Genomic DNA, 17,031 nt, shown 5'->3' on the forward strand with positions numbered 1-17,031 from the left:
GTGACACAGTTCTGAAAAACAAGACGAATGTCCACCAGCCCATCTTCTGTCTCTTCCCACAAGCCCGGAGTGCCTGCACAGTTCAAACTCCAGCCCAGTTTGGGTACTGACAGCCTCAGCAGAGGAGGCCACAGAAGGCAGGCTGCCCCCACCAACTGCAATGTTCCACAAACTACAGATGTCACTCACAGCTCTAGGTGGCTGTCAGGTGTGACTGGCAGTCCAGCAGCTCCGTGACTGAGCCCAAACATGCTATAGTTGGCATTGCCACTTCTTCTGCATTGTGGGTAACGGAAATAGAGGGACCTGGAGACACAGCTACAGCTCCAACAGGAGAGGCCTGTGGAACCCTGGTTAATGCTACTACCTGCTGCCTCTCTAGGGAGCATGAATACAGGCCTGTCCAGTCAGAACAAGGCAGGATGGGCTGGAAGGAATCCTGCCCAGAGATTACACTGCCTGCTGCTCCTTTGGATTTTGGGAGACAGATTAAACATACATGAAGGTAGAGGCTTAGTTTGATCTGACTTCTAGGGTAGAAGCCTCTGGTTCTATTTTGAAGCCAGTTTGGGGGTTGGGGATTTAGCTCAGTGGTAGAGCGCTTGCCTAGCAAGCACAAGGCCCTGGGTTCGGTCCCCAGCTCCGAAAAAATAGGAAAAAAAAAAAAAGCCAGTTTGACAAGCGCACGCACACAGATACACACCCCCCAACGACAAATTTGTGTGCACAACAGACTTCCTTTATATAGGTGTTTAAGTCAAATATTTCTGAGTGAGATGGGCTCAACCACTCCAGCTATTCATTTCGCGGATAACTCTTTACCTTGCAGTGAGAAAACCCTTTACCTTGTAGTATAAGTAACTCACTCAAGGCCACACTACTAGTTACTGTTAGACATTTATGAGCTTCAGCATGCACAGCGTCAGAAGAACCTCCCCAAAGCCATAGCTCTACAACAAAACCTTGAGGTGAGTGTTGGCGTGTACCTGCAGAGGGCCATGGTCAGCAGACTAATCAATCCCCTGGATTACCAAGCCACAGTGGAGATAGGACCAGGTGTCAAATGAGAAGCCTTACTAGCCAAATGGAATAATTGCTGGGCAGCCATTTTAGGGACCAGGTAGCAACATTTGAACTTGAATAGAGGGCAGAAATCAGAAGAGAGCAGTTCAGGCTTCTGGTCTACCATTTACTAACTATGTGACCTTGAGATAAAGACAATATGGGGCTGGGGAGATGGCTCAGTGGCTAAGAGCCCTGGCTGCCCATTCGGGAGTTCAATTCTCAGAACCCACACTGAGGCTCAGAACTGTCCATGTCTATAGTCCCATGGGATCCAATGCTCTCTTCTAGTGTGCAGACAAAGAACCATTAAATTTGGTTAGCTGCATGATCACAATGACACACTCTGCAAAAACAATGTAGCTACCTTTTTGTCTTTAATCATCTGTGATCCTGCTAGTAGGTATGGCTACACAATACCTACAATGCCAGCTCTCCCTAGGCCGAGGGGAGAACCTCCCAGTTAGAGGCTAGCTTTGTTTACACAGCAAGTGTGACTCAAGAAGGAAACCAATCCCTGCCATCCTAAGGATATTACGAAGACAGTTTCATACTGAAGTTCACTGTTATTACAGTAAATGCAAGGAACAGTTTGTTAGCAAACAGATTACTTTCTAGCATTTAATTTCTTATTATACTGTGTGCAAGCGTGCAGCCTAGCACATGTGGGAGTCAGGAGACAATTTCTAAGAGTTGCTTCTCCCCTTTCACAGCGGGTCGTCAGGCTTGTACTGAAAACGTATTTGCTGCCTTGCTACAAATAATTTTTATTGATAAATATTTCTATGTGTTTATAGGATACAGTATAATTCAATATAAGGATATGACTAAATTGGGGGAAGGAGTGTTTTCGTCTCAACGATTGAGCATTTCTATGGCTGGTCTCCATCTTCCCAGATTCCCCTTGGTCACCTCACCGGTCACACAATTCACCCTCAGAGCTTAGCTCAAAAATGTGACAATCTGTCCTTATATTTATTATGTCTCACCATATTGTCATTCTCACCCACTCTGCTACCATCATGTGTGCACGAGACACGGGCAGCAGCTAACACTGCACAGCTCTTTATCCCAAGGTTTTAGGTCTTCCGATCTCTGCATCCTACACAGTGCCTTAGGTCACTGTATCTCGCAACCTCAGGAGACTAAAAGAGATCAAGGAGAAAGGAAGTGTCCAGGTGTATCCCAAATCCTTCCAGAAGCTCATTCACTGCATCGAGAGATTTTAAAAACAAGTACTTATTTTTTACTAACATAATTATCTTTATTGATTATTTGGGAATTTCTTATCATGTACTCTGATCACTCTTACTTCCCTGTCCTTCCAAACCTGTCTTTATGATTCCATTTCCCCACTCCCCCAAAAAAGAAAAGAAGGACCACAGTCACAATCCCAGTGTGTGCTGCCCATCTGCTGCCCTTAAAGAAAGATAAGCCATTCCTTAAAAGCACCCCTGGCAGAAGCCATGGACTGGGGAGAGTTATACTTGCATCCTAGCATCCTTAACACAGATTTTAGAGTTCTTTCCAATGGCTGCCTGTCTAGATTGTTATTTTGGGAGGTGGGGTAGAGGTTGTCACAGGAGTCTTCTACTGGGCGTCTTTCACAACTGTGTTTACAGTCACTGACATCACTGCAGAAGCAGCTTCCTTACACTTTACAGTCAGCGGGAGCATGGACCGTGGTCGGCTATAATGCTCTGGCATCAGCAGTCTCCAGGGGCAGAACAGGCCACATCAACGTGGCCTCTGGGACACCAATGTGGCTTCAGGCAGCAGCAACAGACCTCAGAAGGTGCTTATTTCTTAAAACCAGATTACCTTTAAAGACTAAAATAGAGAGACACAGGCTGGACGTTGCGGGAGGCAGCTCAGCTGGTGAATGAGTGCTTACCAAATAAGCACGAGGATCAGAGTCTGAACCACAGCGCCGACATCGAAAATCAGGCACGGTGGTATACACTTAGAATCCTAGAGTCAAGGAGGCAGACACAGGAGGATGGAGCTCTAGGGCTTGCTGACTAGTGAGAGACCTGACTCAAAAGAACAGGAAGAATGACTGAGGCATACACACACACACACACACACACACACACCACTACCACCACCACCACCACCACCACCACCACCACCACCACCACCACCACCACCACCACCTCCTCCTCCCCAACTACACGCACAGACCTAAGCCAGAAGAAAGCCTGGCTGGTCAGTCAATCACTGTCATTGCCAGAATCAACCGCAAATACATTGTGATCCCAACTAACTTTTAAGTCCCCCCTTCAAGATCCACCTTGGGGCCAGAAGACTTAGTGTTTAAAAAGAGCCACACATCAAGAGTCCTGGCCCCATTGGGAGATATGTAGTTCTTGCTCTCAAGGAGACTCAGTTACAAGGCAAGCAAACGACGTTTACAAACACCTTGCAAAGCAGGCACAGTTACTCTGACTCTATACAGGGGAAACTGGAGTTGCAGTGCAGAGAGATGCAGAGAGTTCCTCTAAATATACCCCAACACAACCCACACCCCGGCGTCTGAGTTCAGAGACTCTTGTTAACAGAAAATGCCATTGCAGAAGTTTAAGCAACAACCAAGAACTTGAGTGGGAAGGTATCCTGGCTGGGGACCAGCACGGTGACACCAATAAATCTCCAGCTGTCTGGCCAAGACCTGGTGTGGTTTTGATATCAAATGGTCTGATTTGCTTGCAGAGTCACAGGTGACAGGGTGAAAGGACCCCTGATGGGGTAGTCCAAACTTCCCAGTAGGTGAAGAGCCATGTTTGAAGCATTGCATCTCTAATGAGAGAGTCCTGATTTGGAAATTCCTACCTGGAGATAGAGAAGGTCCCTGAGTCCCAGTCCCGGCCCAGCCAATTAATGTAAAGCTCACCAGGACCACCAATCATTACATGCCTCGTTGCTGCTGCTATAATCTGCCGTCAAAAATTGTATAAAAAGCTTATGAAAGAAAGAGAAGGGGTCGCCTCTCCTCTGGGTGCAGGATGACCCCAGCATGCTGGCTTTTGCATCAAACTCACGTTCTCAAGTCTCATTTGGGGGTGGTAACTAAGGCTCACTTTGAGTCTTACACTAACAGTGGGGTGAGCTGGACTGCCCAGGACAGGGTGCCTATGCCTCTCTCCACAGAGGGACTCTTTGTTCTGGGTAATATAAATGGGAGAAATACAAAGTTCTATTCAGCAAGTCCCTTTACTCTTTACCCACTTGTGAAAAAGAAAAAGAAAAAGAAAAAAAGATCCCCTTCCCTTTTCAGTTAATAATCTGTTATCAAATCTTCCGCTATCATTCCGACTGGTGGACCAAGGCTGGAAAAGATTACAGGTACCCACTCCACTCCCCTGAGGCCAAAAGATTAACCCATGCCAGATTACCTCTGAAAAAGTGTTTAATGAGTTCTGACCTCAACAAATTCCAAGTTCCTCCTCAAGGTGGGGGGGGGGGGGGGACAAAGACACCCAGGAAAGACAGGACTATTTCCCCAAACTGCCACGCATTACTTGGATGGACACAGGTGGGCGGTTTAGTGTACAGAGGGTCTATGACCTGACTGGCTTAGGACTTGCTAGGCAGAACAAGTTGGCCTCAAACTTAAGTGATCCCCCTGACTCTGCCTCCCCAGGGCTCCGATTAGAGGCATGCACACCATGATGACTGCAAACACGGCTATTAAAAACAAGCTGTCTGAGCTGGGTGCACTGGCTCATACCCGTAATTCCAGCACTTTGGGGGCTGAAGCAGGACTCAGGGACACCTGGGCAACACAGTGACAGCCAGAACCTGTGTCCTACTGCAAGACACACAAAAGAGCCAAAACGAAACAGAGAAACAGAACATTCAACTTGGCAATACTAGTCCGTCACCTGTAAGTAGAAAATTTTAAGAAAACCAAAAATCTCTCCTAAGGCATTTTTGATCTTCCAAAGGACAGCTGCCTCTAATCTCCAAACTTAGCTTTACTGGTTGGTGCGCAGATTGAAACCTGACCAGCTGCAGCCATGACTGCTGGTTCCAAAACCACATGCCCCACCCCCACCTGTTCAGCTGCCCCGAGCCTCTAGATAGCACAGTAAAACAATGGGCGTGCTTTAATTACGACGTGGGAAGACATTCAGGCATTTTGCAAGAGAATCAGCTCTGGTCTACTTCAAACGCTTTAGTATACTTTTCTTTTTCTTTCTTTTTTTTTTTTCCGGAGCTGGGGACCGAACCCAGGGCCTTGCGCTTGCTAGACAAGCGCTCTACCACTGAGCTAAATCCCCAACCCCCTTCAAACGCTTTAGAAGGGGAGATCATTGCATATCTATTCTTAAGGTTGCCTTGAGGTAAAAGAGAAGCAGAGATAAGTTTAAGCCAGATTTAAAGAGCAAAGGGTAAGCTTCCTAGACCAGGGAACCCCTTCATCTGCTCTGACTTCTAATTCATGACACTGTCATAACCCGAGTCCATTAGAGGGGCGTTAGTGGCCACAAGGGCAGGGTTTCCACTGACTGAGTCATTCTCATGACTAAGGGGGTTAATTAGCACCCCTCCGTAGGCATCCCCCAAACACACACCCACTTTCCAATGAGAAAACTGTAGACACACAAACAGTAGTGACACACCCATACCCAAGTTGGCCACAGCAAGGAAAAGCCAGAGGAGGGAAGTGAGTAGCTGTGCCAAGTGTCATCCTGCCCCTGGCTAATTGTGGGAACGGGAAATTAAACAGCTGGATTTGTGAGCCTCAGTTTCCTGAAACATTAAAATGAACGTGGTAAGAGGCAACCCGCATTCTTTAAAGTACTGAAGACTGCTTCAATTTGGTACCCGAGTTTTGTTCTCCCCCACCTCCATCATCTGGAGACATGGAGCAATAATACAGTCGGAGCTAAGAAAACTTAAGAGTTCGTGTGCATGTAGAATCTGTTTTGTTAAAATGGCTAACAACCAGCAAAGTCCCTATCTAAGCTCATTCATTGTCCCTCCAATTCCACATCCTAAATCAGGTGACCACCGCTGGAATAGCTCAAAGCTAGCCAAACAGAGGCCCCAGCTGTCACCCTCTCCCAGAACACAGCACAGCGTGAGCGTGGACAGACATAGGAGCAGAGAAGGCGACCTCCAGAGCTTCACCGGAAGACCAACTTCCCCACGCCCGCAGCTCCCGCGCCGGGGGTCTCCGGAGCCGCCGCACTGCCCCGCCGCGTCCCGCCCAGCCCGCCGGGGTCTTTGGAAGCCGCTCACCTGCGCAGGGCACAGCAGCAGCAGCAGCAGGAGGCCGAGGGCCGGGTGGTGCGCGCCCATGCTGTCGCCGCGCGGGGCTACAGCTCTCGGTACGGCTCGCAGTGCACCGCGACCCGAGCGCCACAGCACTGGCCGAGTGGTTTCGGGACCGGCGCCTGACCAAGGAGAGGGTAGGAGCAGGCGGGCTGCGCGCGCAAGGCAGGAAGAACGGAGGCGGTGTCAGGGCTGCTGCCTCTCAGACTCTCCCGGGGGCGGGACTGAATGCTCAGGGGCGGGGATTAGAGCGCATAGCTGGGCCGATCCCTTTGGCGAGCCACGTCTGCCAGCGCCCTCTACCGACCTGCTCACCCGCCCCTTCTCGGTGGTCTGCGTAGCCCCGCCCCGTGTGGGCGTGTCTTAGATGCAGGTATTAGGACCCCCAGCCAAAGCCAAGCAGGCAGGCGACCTCCCCGGGAAGTAGTTCCGCTCTTTTGTGCCGCGCTGTTCCTGCGCACCCCTTGGTGCGGTGCTGGCATCTTTCACACCTGGGAAGCTGCACTTTTAAAATCCATCTGGGATGAATATTCTGGACTCATTCCAACAACGTTCGACTTTCGTGTTTTAACTTACTGTTCCCCTCCTTTTTTTCTCCTGCTGGGTTGGAGAGGTTAGGCGAGAAAGTTTTAGCACGAAGTATTTTGAGGCAATTTTCATAATTAAGAACCCGTTCCTCGGATCACTCGGACATTTTAATCTCTGTTTGTTTAGGCTCCAATAAGTACTCTGATCAACTGCTCCCAAACCCAGTTACCTAAAAGGGATCGGTGTTGGAGTGTTTTCTAGCCAAGGCCCCAGGCAGTGACCAGCGGTGGCCTGACCTTGTTGTGATCTGATAGCGCACTGTGGGGGCGCTTCAGATACAGGATCTGTTTACTGCTAACAAATCAGGTTTGAGAAAGCGCAAAACTACACCACCTACCGGCCGCGACGCGTATAGCAGTGAACCTATGCTTATGGTAGAAATAGAAAATGCACAGATTTAGTAAGAATTTTTTAAAAATCACTTAAATTTTTAAAAATTACTTATAATTCCACCATGACGGAAATCACTATTCTGTATTTTCTTTTCTTAAGACTTTTTTCTCTTGGTGGAAATTATTTTAATATGGTTGAGTCCCAAAACAGAAGCTTTTTGCTCTCACAATACCACCACCACTTTTTCTTTCCTAGATGTCCTTATATTCCCGAACTTGCCTAGATTTGCAAATCCTTGACTCTTCTGGTACGCTCTGTCTCCTCTTGGTACTGCATTACAAATGTCTAAAAGCTATTGATCATTTTCCTTATGAAGAAGGAGAAAGGCATGAACAAAAGAAGTTCCCAGAAAGAAACTTCACCCATGTAAAACACTCTGCAAGGCTGATTGACAGATAAAAAACTTTTGTGTTTTCTGGAGAGCTGGTCCAGAGGGCAGGAGAGTAGGAGAGCTACCCCTTCGTCCTCCATGGCTGTAGCTCTTGGGAGAGCTGTCCCTGGGCAGCACAGTGAAGTTGGCTCTGTAGGTGTGGGTGAGCTGGGCCCAAGGGCATGAGGGCTGACCCTGCCTCCTTTTGATGGTGGCATTGGGTGGCGTCGCTGGGGAGTTCATCCTGGTGGTGCAGGTAAGGAAAGCCAGTGCACTGACCAGCTCAGCTACCAGCCAGGCCCAGATCCAGTGCTCTGAGTCGGCCCTCGCAAAATCTATATCATCCTTGAATGGTTGGGACGTGTGAAGGGGCCAGTCCTGCTGATCCAATACTGCAGGATCTCCATGACACAGGACAACAACAGGAAAACAGGGAGGAGGCCCCATGAGGATCCAATGTTGATGGAGTCACAGAAGCCAGCGCTCTCAGAACTAGACCAATGACTTGTTGCAAGGAACATGTGCAAGTGAAGCTGTGTGGACCGAGGGGTTACACTGTGGACCCACTCTGACACCACAGCTTCCACGGTGAGATGTTTTCTAGGCTTTGCTGTTGTTGTTGTGTGTTTGTGTGTGTTTTATTCAGTGTGGAGGGAGGTTGCAAGGACGAAGGGCAGATATGAGGGGACGGGGAGATGAGCAGGACTGGGGTACACGATGTGAAACTCACAAAGAATCAATAAATAGTTTAAAAAACAAACTTCTGTGTTTATGGAGCACTTGAAAGTTGCAGGTCCATAGTCAAATTGTTTCAGGCTCCCTAACTGTATCACCCACCTCTGTGTTTGGCTAATGTCCTTCTGACTGTTAGGTAAGTCCTTCTGAAATGTACAATGGGGGTCTGTCCATGCTGGGTCCCGTCACTGTGTGAGGGGCTGCCATGAAGCCCCAGGCTCTCGACCTCAGCTTCAGACTCACGGGCCCACCGGCCTCCAACTACCTTCTGGGCCAGGTGCCAGCCTTGCACCTCCTCAGGATAGAAATGCCTGTTACCTGTATTCCTCCACAGTTTAAGGCAGAGGTAGGAAGATTAGGAGTTTGAGGCCAATCTGGGCTGTATCCTGAATTCCTGACTAACCTGGACCACATAGCAGCGTGAATGCTGAAGACAGAAGAGTTTGATGGCACAGCACTGAAGTTCTTTGCTTGTAGTACATGTTACGAATCCTTTGTGGAGCATGTCTGCGGACTCTGGGTGCAAAAGAACTGAAGGTGAAGACATTAGCAGGAGATGTGAAAACCAGTCCTCCACGAAGTGCACCCCAAAACCAGCTCCTTTTATTCCCAAAAATGTTCTGCCCATAGCGAAGCTTACATCACCTGCCCCAGCAGTGCAGTCAGCAAATGGCACCCACACCCTTACAGACCCTTCTACCTGGAATGTTCGCTTCTTGCAGAATTTACATTGGTAGTGAAGCAGAAGCTGCTAGGAATCTACGTATAGCCATCTTATCGCTCGGCATTAGTGTGGTTTGGAGTAATAATCATAGGGCCCGGACCGTATCAGGAGGGCGTATTCAAGTTTACGGTGTATATTCCTGGTGACTATCCAGATGGCAACCGTCCACTCTTGCTGTTTGACATCCCCACCTGCAAAGTGGAGGCGGAACCATACTCATATATGGCAGGTGTTAATGTATGCGAGGAGAGTCTTCTACACAATCTACACAACAAGCCCCCTAAACCCAGAGGCTGCAGTACTGTATGAAAAAGACACTATGTAAAGTGGTTGACAGTGTTAAAGTGTGCACTGCTCGTCTGTTTGACCAGCTGACGATGGAAGACCTGTATGCCATTAGCTTTTCTCCATGGAACCCTTCTGTACCTGATGAGGAAGATGCTGGCTCAGAAGAAGCCTGCCAAACAGCACAATAAAGGTGTTCATGTTGCTGGCCTGTCATGGGTAAAGCCTGGCTCAGTGCAACCTTTCAGTAAAGGAAAGGAAACAATAGCAGCCTAAGAGATGGTGGGTCTGGGGCACCATGCACTTTCCTGCTGGACTCTGCCTAGTTAAAGCTGACTGATGGCAAAGGACGGCCTGAAGAGTAAACCACGTGGACAGTGACTGGCTATCAGTGTTGTGTGTGCGAAGGTTCTCACAGCAGCTCACGGAGACCTCTCATTAATAAAGCGTTACTTCTGTTGGAAGTGTCAGGGTGGAGCTAGGTCAGTACTCCAAATTATTGGGGACCTTGAGGCTTAAGTGTTTTTCCAAATATGTTAGAGGTAAGTTGTATTTACTTAAACCAACAGAACAGAGAGAAATGAGTACTGTGTAGTAGTTTGGAGTTGGTAGTTTCAGCTGTACCTGGGTTAGGCCGTGAAGAAGGGTGTAGAGAACAGACTCCAGAGTGCAGCACTTTTGGGTAGAATACTGGCTTGAGGGCTTCAGCCTGCTGACTTGCTGTAAACATCTGTCTCAGAGGCATTAGGAGAGTAGGGAACCAGGATGCTTGGTCATTTGAATTGGTCAACCCTGAACTGGGACATCAGGACAACTCACCGGGGCCAGACTGTCACAAGGTTTCTAAAGTGCTTCTTTGATGAAGCATTCAACCAGTATTTAGGTCTCTTCTTCACTAAGTACTGTGAGGTGAGCTTGCTTCAGTACATGGATGATTTACTATTGGTCACTAACAATGAGAACTGATTGAGAGCCACCAGAGGCCTTTTGGAAACTCTAGCCCAGTTAGGCTACAGAGTTAAAAAAAAAAAAAAGCTCAAGTTTTCCCATTCCAAGTTACTTGCTTTGGGATATGAACTGAGGAAGGGGAAAGACTGCTGTTCCAGGCCCACATGGTGGCTGTAATGCACATTCTAGCTCCAACCACTAGGAGATGAGTGGGAGAGTTTCTGGGAGCTGTTGGGTATCATCATCTTTGGATACCTGAGTTTGCTGAAATTGCCAACCCTTGTACTCTGCTATGGCTGGGGTAACACTCTAAGGGAATGGACTGAGGAACATGAACATTCCTTTTTGAACTTAAAAGAGAACCTTACAGAGGCCCCAGCTCAAGCTCTCCCCGATGTCTCCAAGCCCTTTCATTTTTATGTCCAAAAAGAAAGGGAGTCCTTACTCAGACTCTGTGTCCCCAGAAAAGGCCAATAGCTTATGTTTCAAAGAGACCAGACCCTGCAGCCCTGAGATGCCCCCATCTCAAGAGCCATTGCAGCTACCAAAATCCTTGTAGAAGAAGCTGACAAGCTCACAGGGGACCCAACTTTAACAGGAACAGGTCCACACTCTCTCTGTGGAAACCCTGCTAAGAGAAGTCAACAACTGATGGGTGTCAAATGACTCTCGGTGTTCAGCCCTCCTGTTAGCTAAGAGCAGACTGACCTTTGATAAATGCTTTCCCATCAGTCCTGCTGCTGGACGATGACCCTGAGTAACCCATCTATGACTACACTTTGTTGAATCATCCTCAGCTCAGGGACAGTAGAGAGGATGACTAGAACTTTAAAGGTGATTTTAGCTAAATGTACTCTTGAGACTGGTGGTAACTGTGTTGACCCCATTCATCAAGCCCTTCTCGGGGTTTACTGTACCCCTTACCAAGAAAAGTTCACTCTATAACAAAATACTACATGGGCAACCACCTCCCATGACCCCTCGGGTACAAGCTCGGCTGTTATCGGATTGCTCCAATCTCTTAATCCTTAAAAGGATTGCAATTAACCTTGGATAAGGTTTCCCTCATGTCCAGGATTCTCAACCTGTTGGGTTTCACCCTCCTGACCACCCATTTCAGCCACAGCTGTATTGGTCAGCAACTTCAAGACTGACCATCTTGGACCTAGATGGAAAGGACCTTACATCTTTTTTTTTTGGTTCTTTTTTTTTCGGAGCTGGGGACCGAACCCAGGGCCTTGCGCTTCCTAGGCAAGCGCTCTACCACTGAGCTAAATCCCCAACCCCAGGACCTTACATCTTGATTATCCAGATTGCTGGTGTTCCTGCCTGGACTCATCACTTACATCTCAAGAAGGCAGGCACCCGAGAAAGCCACAGAAGAGGAAAGTAACTGAAAAAGACCACCAAAAATCAAACCTTCTAAGTTTTTTCCCTCTGTTTAGGTTTTCTTTATTCATTTCCTTCCATAGTTAGTGTTTTCACAGAGTTCTTTTTTTTTATTTTTTATTAGATATATTTCTTTACTTACATTTCAAATGTTATTCCCCTTCCCGGTTTCCTGTCCATAAAAACTTTCTAAGTTTTAACTGTCTAACATAACACTAAATATTATGCTCTTGCTGTCAATCATAGGACCGTGATTGTCCTGTGGCTAACAGTTTTACTGTCTTATTTTCAACCCAGGCAAACAGAACCTAAATGTATCCTGACAGGGGAAATAAAAGTCACCACTCTCATAGGCAACACTCTGATATTGTCTTGCCATGCAAAAGATTGTTTTTATGTAATAGGGTCATAGTTTAGACAAAAGAAGGGGACTGAACAGCATTGGGATGGACTGATCTAACTGACCAATCCAGACATAATAATGCAGACTTCAACATAATAAAATATTCTTTAAAAGGTTCTGAGAGCAGAAATTATAGATGTGTTAAAATAAGAAGGAAAAGTGATTAAGCTTAACATTCCTAGAGGAACCCTGTCTATAACTCATAACATGGAGTTGAACTCTGGCCCCATCTAGCACTAAAAACCCAAGAAGAGAACTTCTTCTATGTCAGAGGAGATCCTTCTATTCCTGGGCTCTTAAAAAGAAATTTGTATGAAATCGAGGTTTCATATGCAAGTTACACAAGGATAACAAGGGACAAAATGGACCATGCCCCCACTGATGTTTTCAAAGCTGTGACTAATGTTCTCATTAACAATGTCTTTTTTTCTCTACCATCTATGTTTTGATTGCACTAAGGTTCTTTCTTAGTGTAATTCCACTTGTCACCCCACCCTCCCCATCAGTAAACAGTTGTCCTTAGGATAGACTTTTTCTGTGAGCATGATACTTATTCTACACACCCTGCTGTGTATAAGAGTTTATCTGGGCTAGGACACATTACACCCCTTTTACTCAACAAATCTCTACAATCGGTGAACAGAGTTACAAGAACTTTTTCTGAGAATTGCCATGATTCCTTTGCCACCATGGCCTCTCTGTTACCTGCTGCAGGAGTTGTTGTTGAACTACAAACAGATGTTTCTAAAAATAGTCAGTGTAATTTAAAAACTACTAATATTACAGCAAAAAAAAAAAATGAGCAGAAATTAACCACGAAATGGGAGAACTGAGAACAAAGCTTCTACAAAGCAGAGCAACTATTGACTACCTATTATATAAGCACAATCTTAGAAGCTGTTAGCAATTTACCGAAGTGTATTGTTCTAATATCTGTTTTCTCTCATACTATTGACGATCATACTGATGATGCACATAGAGAAATAGACAAAATTTCTCCAACAAACTTTGACTGGTGTCTATGACTAAGATGGCTCTACCCTTCTTGGCTTTCCAATATTATTTCTAGTGGTTACCATAATTAGGCTCCTGCACCCTCTAACATGCCACTAACTTGATCAATCATCAGATGAATGATACTAGAATCATGCCAAATGCTTTTTCTTTCTTTTTTTTTTTTCATTTTTCTTTTTTTCGGAGCTGGGGACCGAACCCAGGGCCTTGCGGTTGCTAGGCAAGCGCTCTACCACTGAGCTAAATCCCCAGCCCCGCCAAATGCTTTTATTAAGAGGTGTGTGTGTGTGTGTGTGTGTGTGTGTGTGTGTGTGTGTGTGCACATGCCCATAACACAAACTAAGTCCAGTTCCAGGCAACTAAACCTCTCCTTGTGCTTGCTTCCACCCTAATCAAAGGAAAATGTGTTGTGTGAGTGGTGGAACTTCGTTGCATCCGTTTGCAAGTCCAACCGCTAAATTGTGAGCTTTCCCAACACTGAGAGTGTCCTATCTGAGTGGAGTACACCATAGCCCATGACCGGTTTAAACAGACTTCAGTACCCATAATGGGGTGAGTAAAAACTGTCTGAGCTGCAATGCCCCATTTCTAAGTCAGTCATAGCTTCTGACACCGAAGTCACGTGTTGTAGCTATAAGCCGTTTTAAGTGGAATGTTTTAAAAGTCATATTGAAGAAGCAGTGGCTACAGAGATGGCCTGGCAGTTAAGAGCACTTGTTCTTGCAGAGTACATTGGTTCAGCTACCAGCACCAGCATGGCTAATTCCAGTCTCAGGGGATCCAACAACTTCTTCTGGTCTCTGCGTACACCAGTCATGCATGTGATGCAGATACCTTTCTGTTGGCGAAATACTAAAACATATATAACAATATTTTAAAATCTAAAAATAGAAGAAGTCTTATTGCAGAACTTCAAAGAATTGAGGATGTATGTTGAGCATAGATATGGTCAAGCATGTTCATGGTATGTGGGCATCATGGTTTATGTTTGTAACACCAGCACTAATCTCAGGAAGATTAGGAACTCAGGGTCATCCAAGTTTGAGACCAGCCTATGCTGGATTTTATAAAGAAAGGAGGTCACTGTTTGGAAGCTCAAAATCCAAGATTGGCATTCTTGCCTGTGTAAGTCATGGTGCGAGCTTTCCAGTTCTACCAAACATGGCAGGCGGCATCACATAGAGGGAACGCATGTAAGTGTTTCTCAATATGTGATGAAGAGCTTACAAGAGGGGAAGCTTTCTTCCTGGGAAGGAGGCACCTTCTCTCCAACAACTTTTTTTCTTGAAAATTAATCTAGTCCATGGAGATCCAACCCACACGTGAGACCAACACTAAACCCTTCATGAGGGTTGTCACGGACCAGTCACCTCATAGTAGTCCCTATCTCCTAAAGGGTCCCAGCAATTCAATACTGTTCTGTTGAGGAATTAACCCCAACATGAGTTGTACCGCAGCAGACCACACTCTAAACTCAGAACCATGTACCTCTTTACTTTTGCTGTGTTTGACAATATGTTGAGGTGTAAGCAGACAGAAGGACATGAGCCGGTGTGTGAAACCGACATGGAAAATCATGGTAAGAAAATTCTCCCATTATGTAAATGCTCTCAGTCGTAATACGCTGATGATGTAACTATCCTGCGAAAGCCAGCTTCCATACCACAGGTAAACGGAGGAGGGCAGAGTGTGGAGTCAGTGAGTGGTCACTCAGTAGACTTCTGAGGGAATAAAACTTAATTCTCTGAGGCCAGCAAAAAGGGGGGAAAATCAAACACACACACACACACACACACACACACACACACTTTCACACTTTGGGTGGGTGAAGAAAAGCTCCAACCAACTTTACATGCACTTTATGGATAGACAGAACAAATCACCAATGAGCAGGCTCCAACAAACTTCACACATACTCACATATACACAGATACAGGTTTGATTGATGGAGCAGACTCCAAAGAGTTGACTCCAACAACTTTATTTTTTCTCTTAGCTGTTTTATACCATCTAAGACAAGGTTCTCTATGTAAGAAAAAGATTACCTCATAGCCATAAGTTACATACTCTTTGAAACATATTCTTCAAAAACAGATTAAAGTCATTACACAAAAGGAAATTACAACAGGATTATTGATTATGTATTCTTCTTTCGAAACTAAACATTTCCCATCTATCTTTCTCTCCACAAGTTCAGCGTATGCCCAAAGCAATAATTCTTTTGTTATTGATTAACGAAGTTTATGAAGCCAGTCTAAAGTAGCAAATTTTTTTCTGATGCTTCGCTGACAATGATTTGTATTTACCAAGAAATAGAACATCATCTATCTTATGTCTTATTTCTGAAATCTTCTTCAGCTAAATTGATCAATCATCCATTCTCCATTCTTATATTTGTAATAGAGTTATTTACTCTTTATTCATAATCCCGTCTTCTCATGGCGAACACTGAAACTTGTGGCTACATCCCTAGATCACAAGATCTAGGAACTCAGACCCAACCTAGAATGAAATGCTTTCTTTGATCATTAACTGCTCCAAGCCTGTGTTTCTCACTGGCACAGTTCTATGCTTGTAAAACATGAGGATCTCTGCTCCTTCCTCACCTATGCAGCCTTTGTTTCCTATTCTACAAGGAGGGAGCTTATTCTGGTCTTGATTCTAACTTTATTATATCTTTCTGGGAAAACAACCTAAACCATCTTAAACTTTCTATCAACTACCTAAACTATTTAAATCAAATCAGGAGTTTCATAAAATTATCAAACCATCTAAACAATATTATTTTATGAAAATCCATCTTCATATTGATCCACAGGAAACTTGTCCAGCAAAGTGGGCTATCACCCAGGAGGTAATCACACCAGGCTACAGGCAGCGAGTGTCTCCCTGTGGCTAATCACACCAGGCCAGATATATGATGAATACAGCAATGACAAACATGGGAAGGCAGAGGTAGTAGCCAGAAGCATCCCTGGGACGAAGCCCTGGGGCCGTGCCTCTCCAGGGCGCACCCATCACAGCTGAGCAAAACAAACAAACAAACAAACAAAGACCACGAACACAAACACAAACAAAACGAAACAGTGGGTCATCTCCAGAAGCTCAGCTGCCCATTGCAGCTCTTCCTGTATGACATCCGCCACTATCAGGGCAGGATTGGAAGACGTTCTTAAGAGAGAAGCTTGTATCTCCCACTTTGGTGAACAAACTATTAACACAATGGTCCCAGACAAACTGGAATTTCCTCAGAACCTCATACTGGGAGCAGCTCTGATGCCAGACAGAGGAGAAACTCCTGTCCAGGAAGTGATTCACACAACTCTAATTGCCCAAGCACTTATCAGTACAGACTGGAGCTCAGGCAGTGGTGGGCAGGAGCTGACTGACCTTAGTCTCTTGGTCTCTATTTAAACCTCAGCCTCATGCCAGTACTCCCCAAATGTGCTGGGGCAGCGGAGGGGATCACAGGGACTCTTCCTCTCTTACTTTTTCACTATCCCTTGCTTCTTTAGTTGGCTCCTTGAAGATGGATGGCTGAGTCTGGGCTGCCAGAGCCCAGGTTCTGTCTTCCAAACTCCCATCAGTTTCTACAGCGCTGACTGCATATGTCAGTAGGCAAGTGAGATTGTCTACACCAAGTCCTTACCACCCAAGTATCCTGTAACAAACATCTGCTTTTTATTAACCTGTGACCCAGGCCCTCTCCCAGGAACCACTTAGGGCATTCGGCCAGTTCCTGCACCATGACCACCTTGCTAAGCAGTGAGGAACTCAGTGTCTTCCGTCAAATGCAGGCCCGTGTCAAGTTTGCAGCATCCCCATCCCTCCGAGCAGCCT

At 46.1% G+C, this 17,031-nt stretch overlaps 1 protein-coding gene and 1 pseudogene across 2 annotated transcripts in view; one reads left to right on the forward strand and one right to left on the reverse strand.

Moving 5' to 3' along the window:
* Positions 1–6,517, reverse strand: part of Npc1 (NPC intracellular cholesterol transporter 1) — a 45,617-nt gene extending 39,100 nt beyond the window's left edge. The window contains exon 1 of one of the 2 annotated variants that reach the window (XM_039096607.2): positions 6,310–6,517. In XM_039096607.2, coding sequence (XP_038952535.1) covers positions 6,310–6,369 — 60 coding nt within the window. In that variant the 5' untranslated portion in view covers positions 6,370–6,517. The remainder of the gene's footprint in view (positions 1–6,309) is intronic. The other variant, NM_153624.2, reaches the window with a different exon arrangement.
* Positions 6,368–10,253, forward strand: Aktip-ps1 (AKT interacting protein, pseudogene 1; annotated as a pseudogene).
* The last annotated feature ends 6,778 nt before the right edge of the window (positions 10,254–17,031 follow it).

This window comes from Rattus norvegicus, chromosome 18 (assembly GCF_036323735.1).
Source record: "Rattus norvegicus strain BN/NHsdMcwi chromosome 18, GRCr8, whole genome shotgun sequence".
Classification (NCBI taxonomy): Eukaryota; Metazoa; Chordata; class Mammalia; order Rodentia; family Muridae; genus Rattus; species Rattus norvegicus.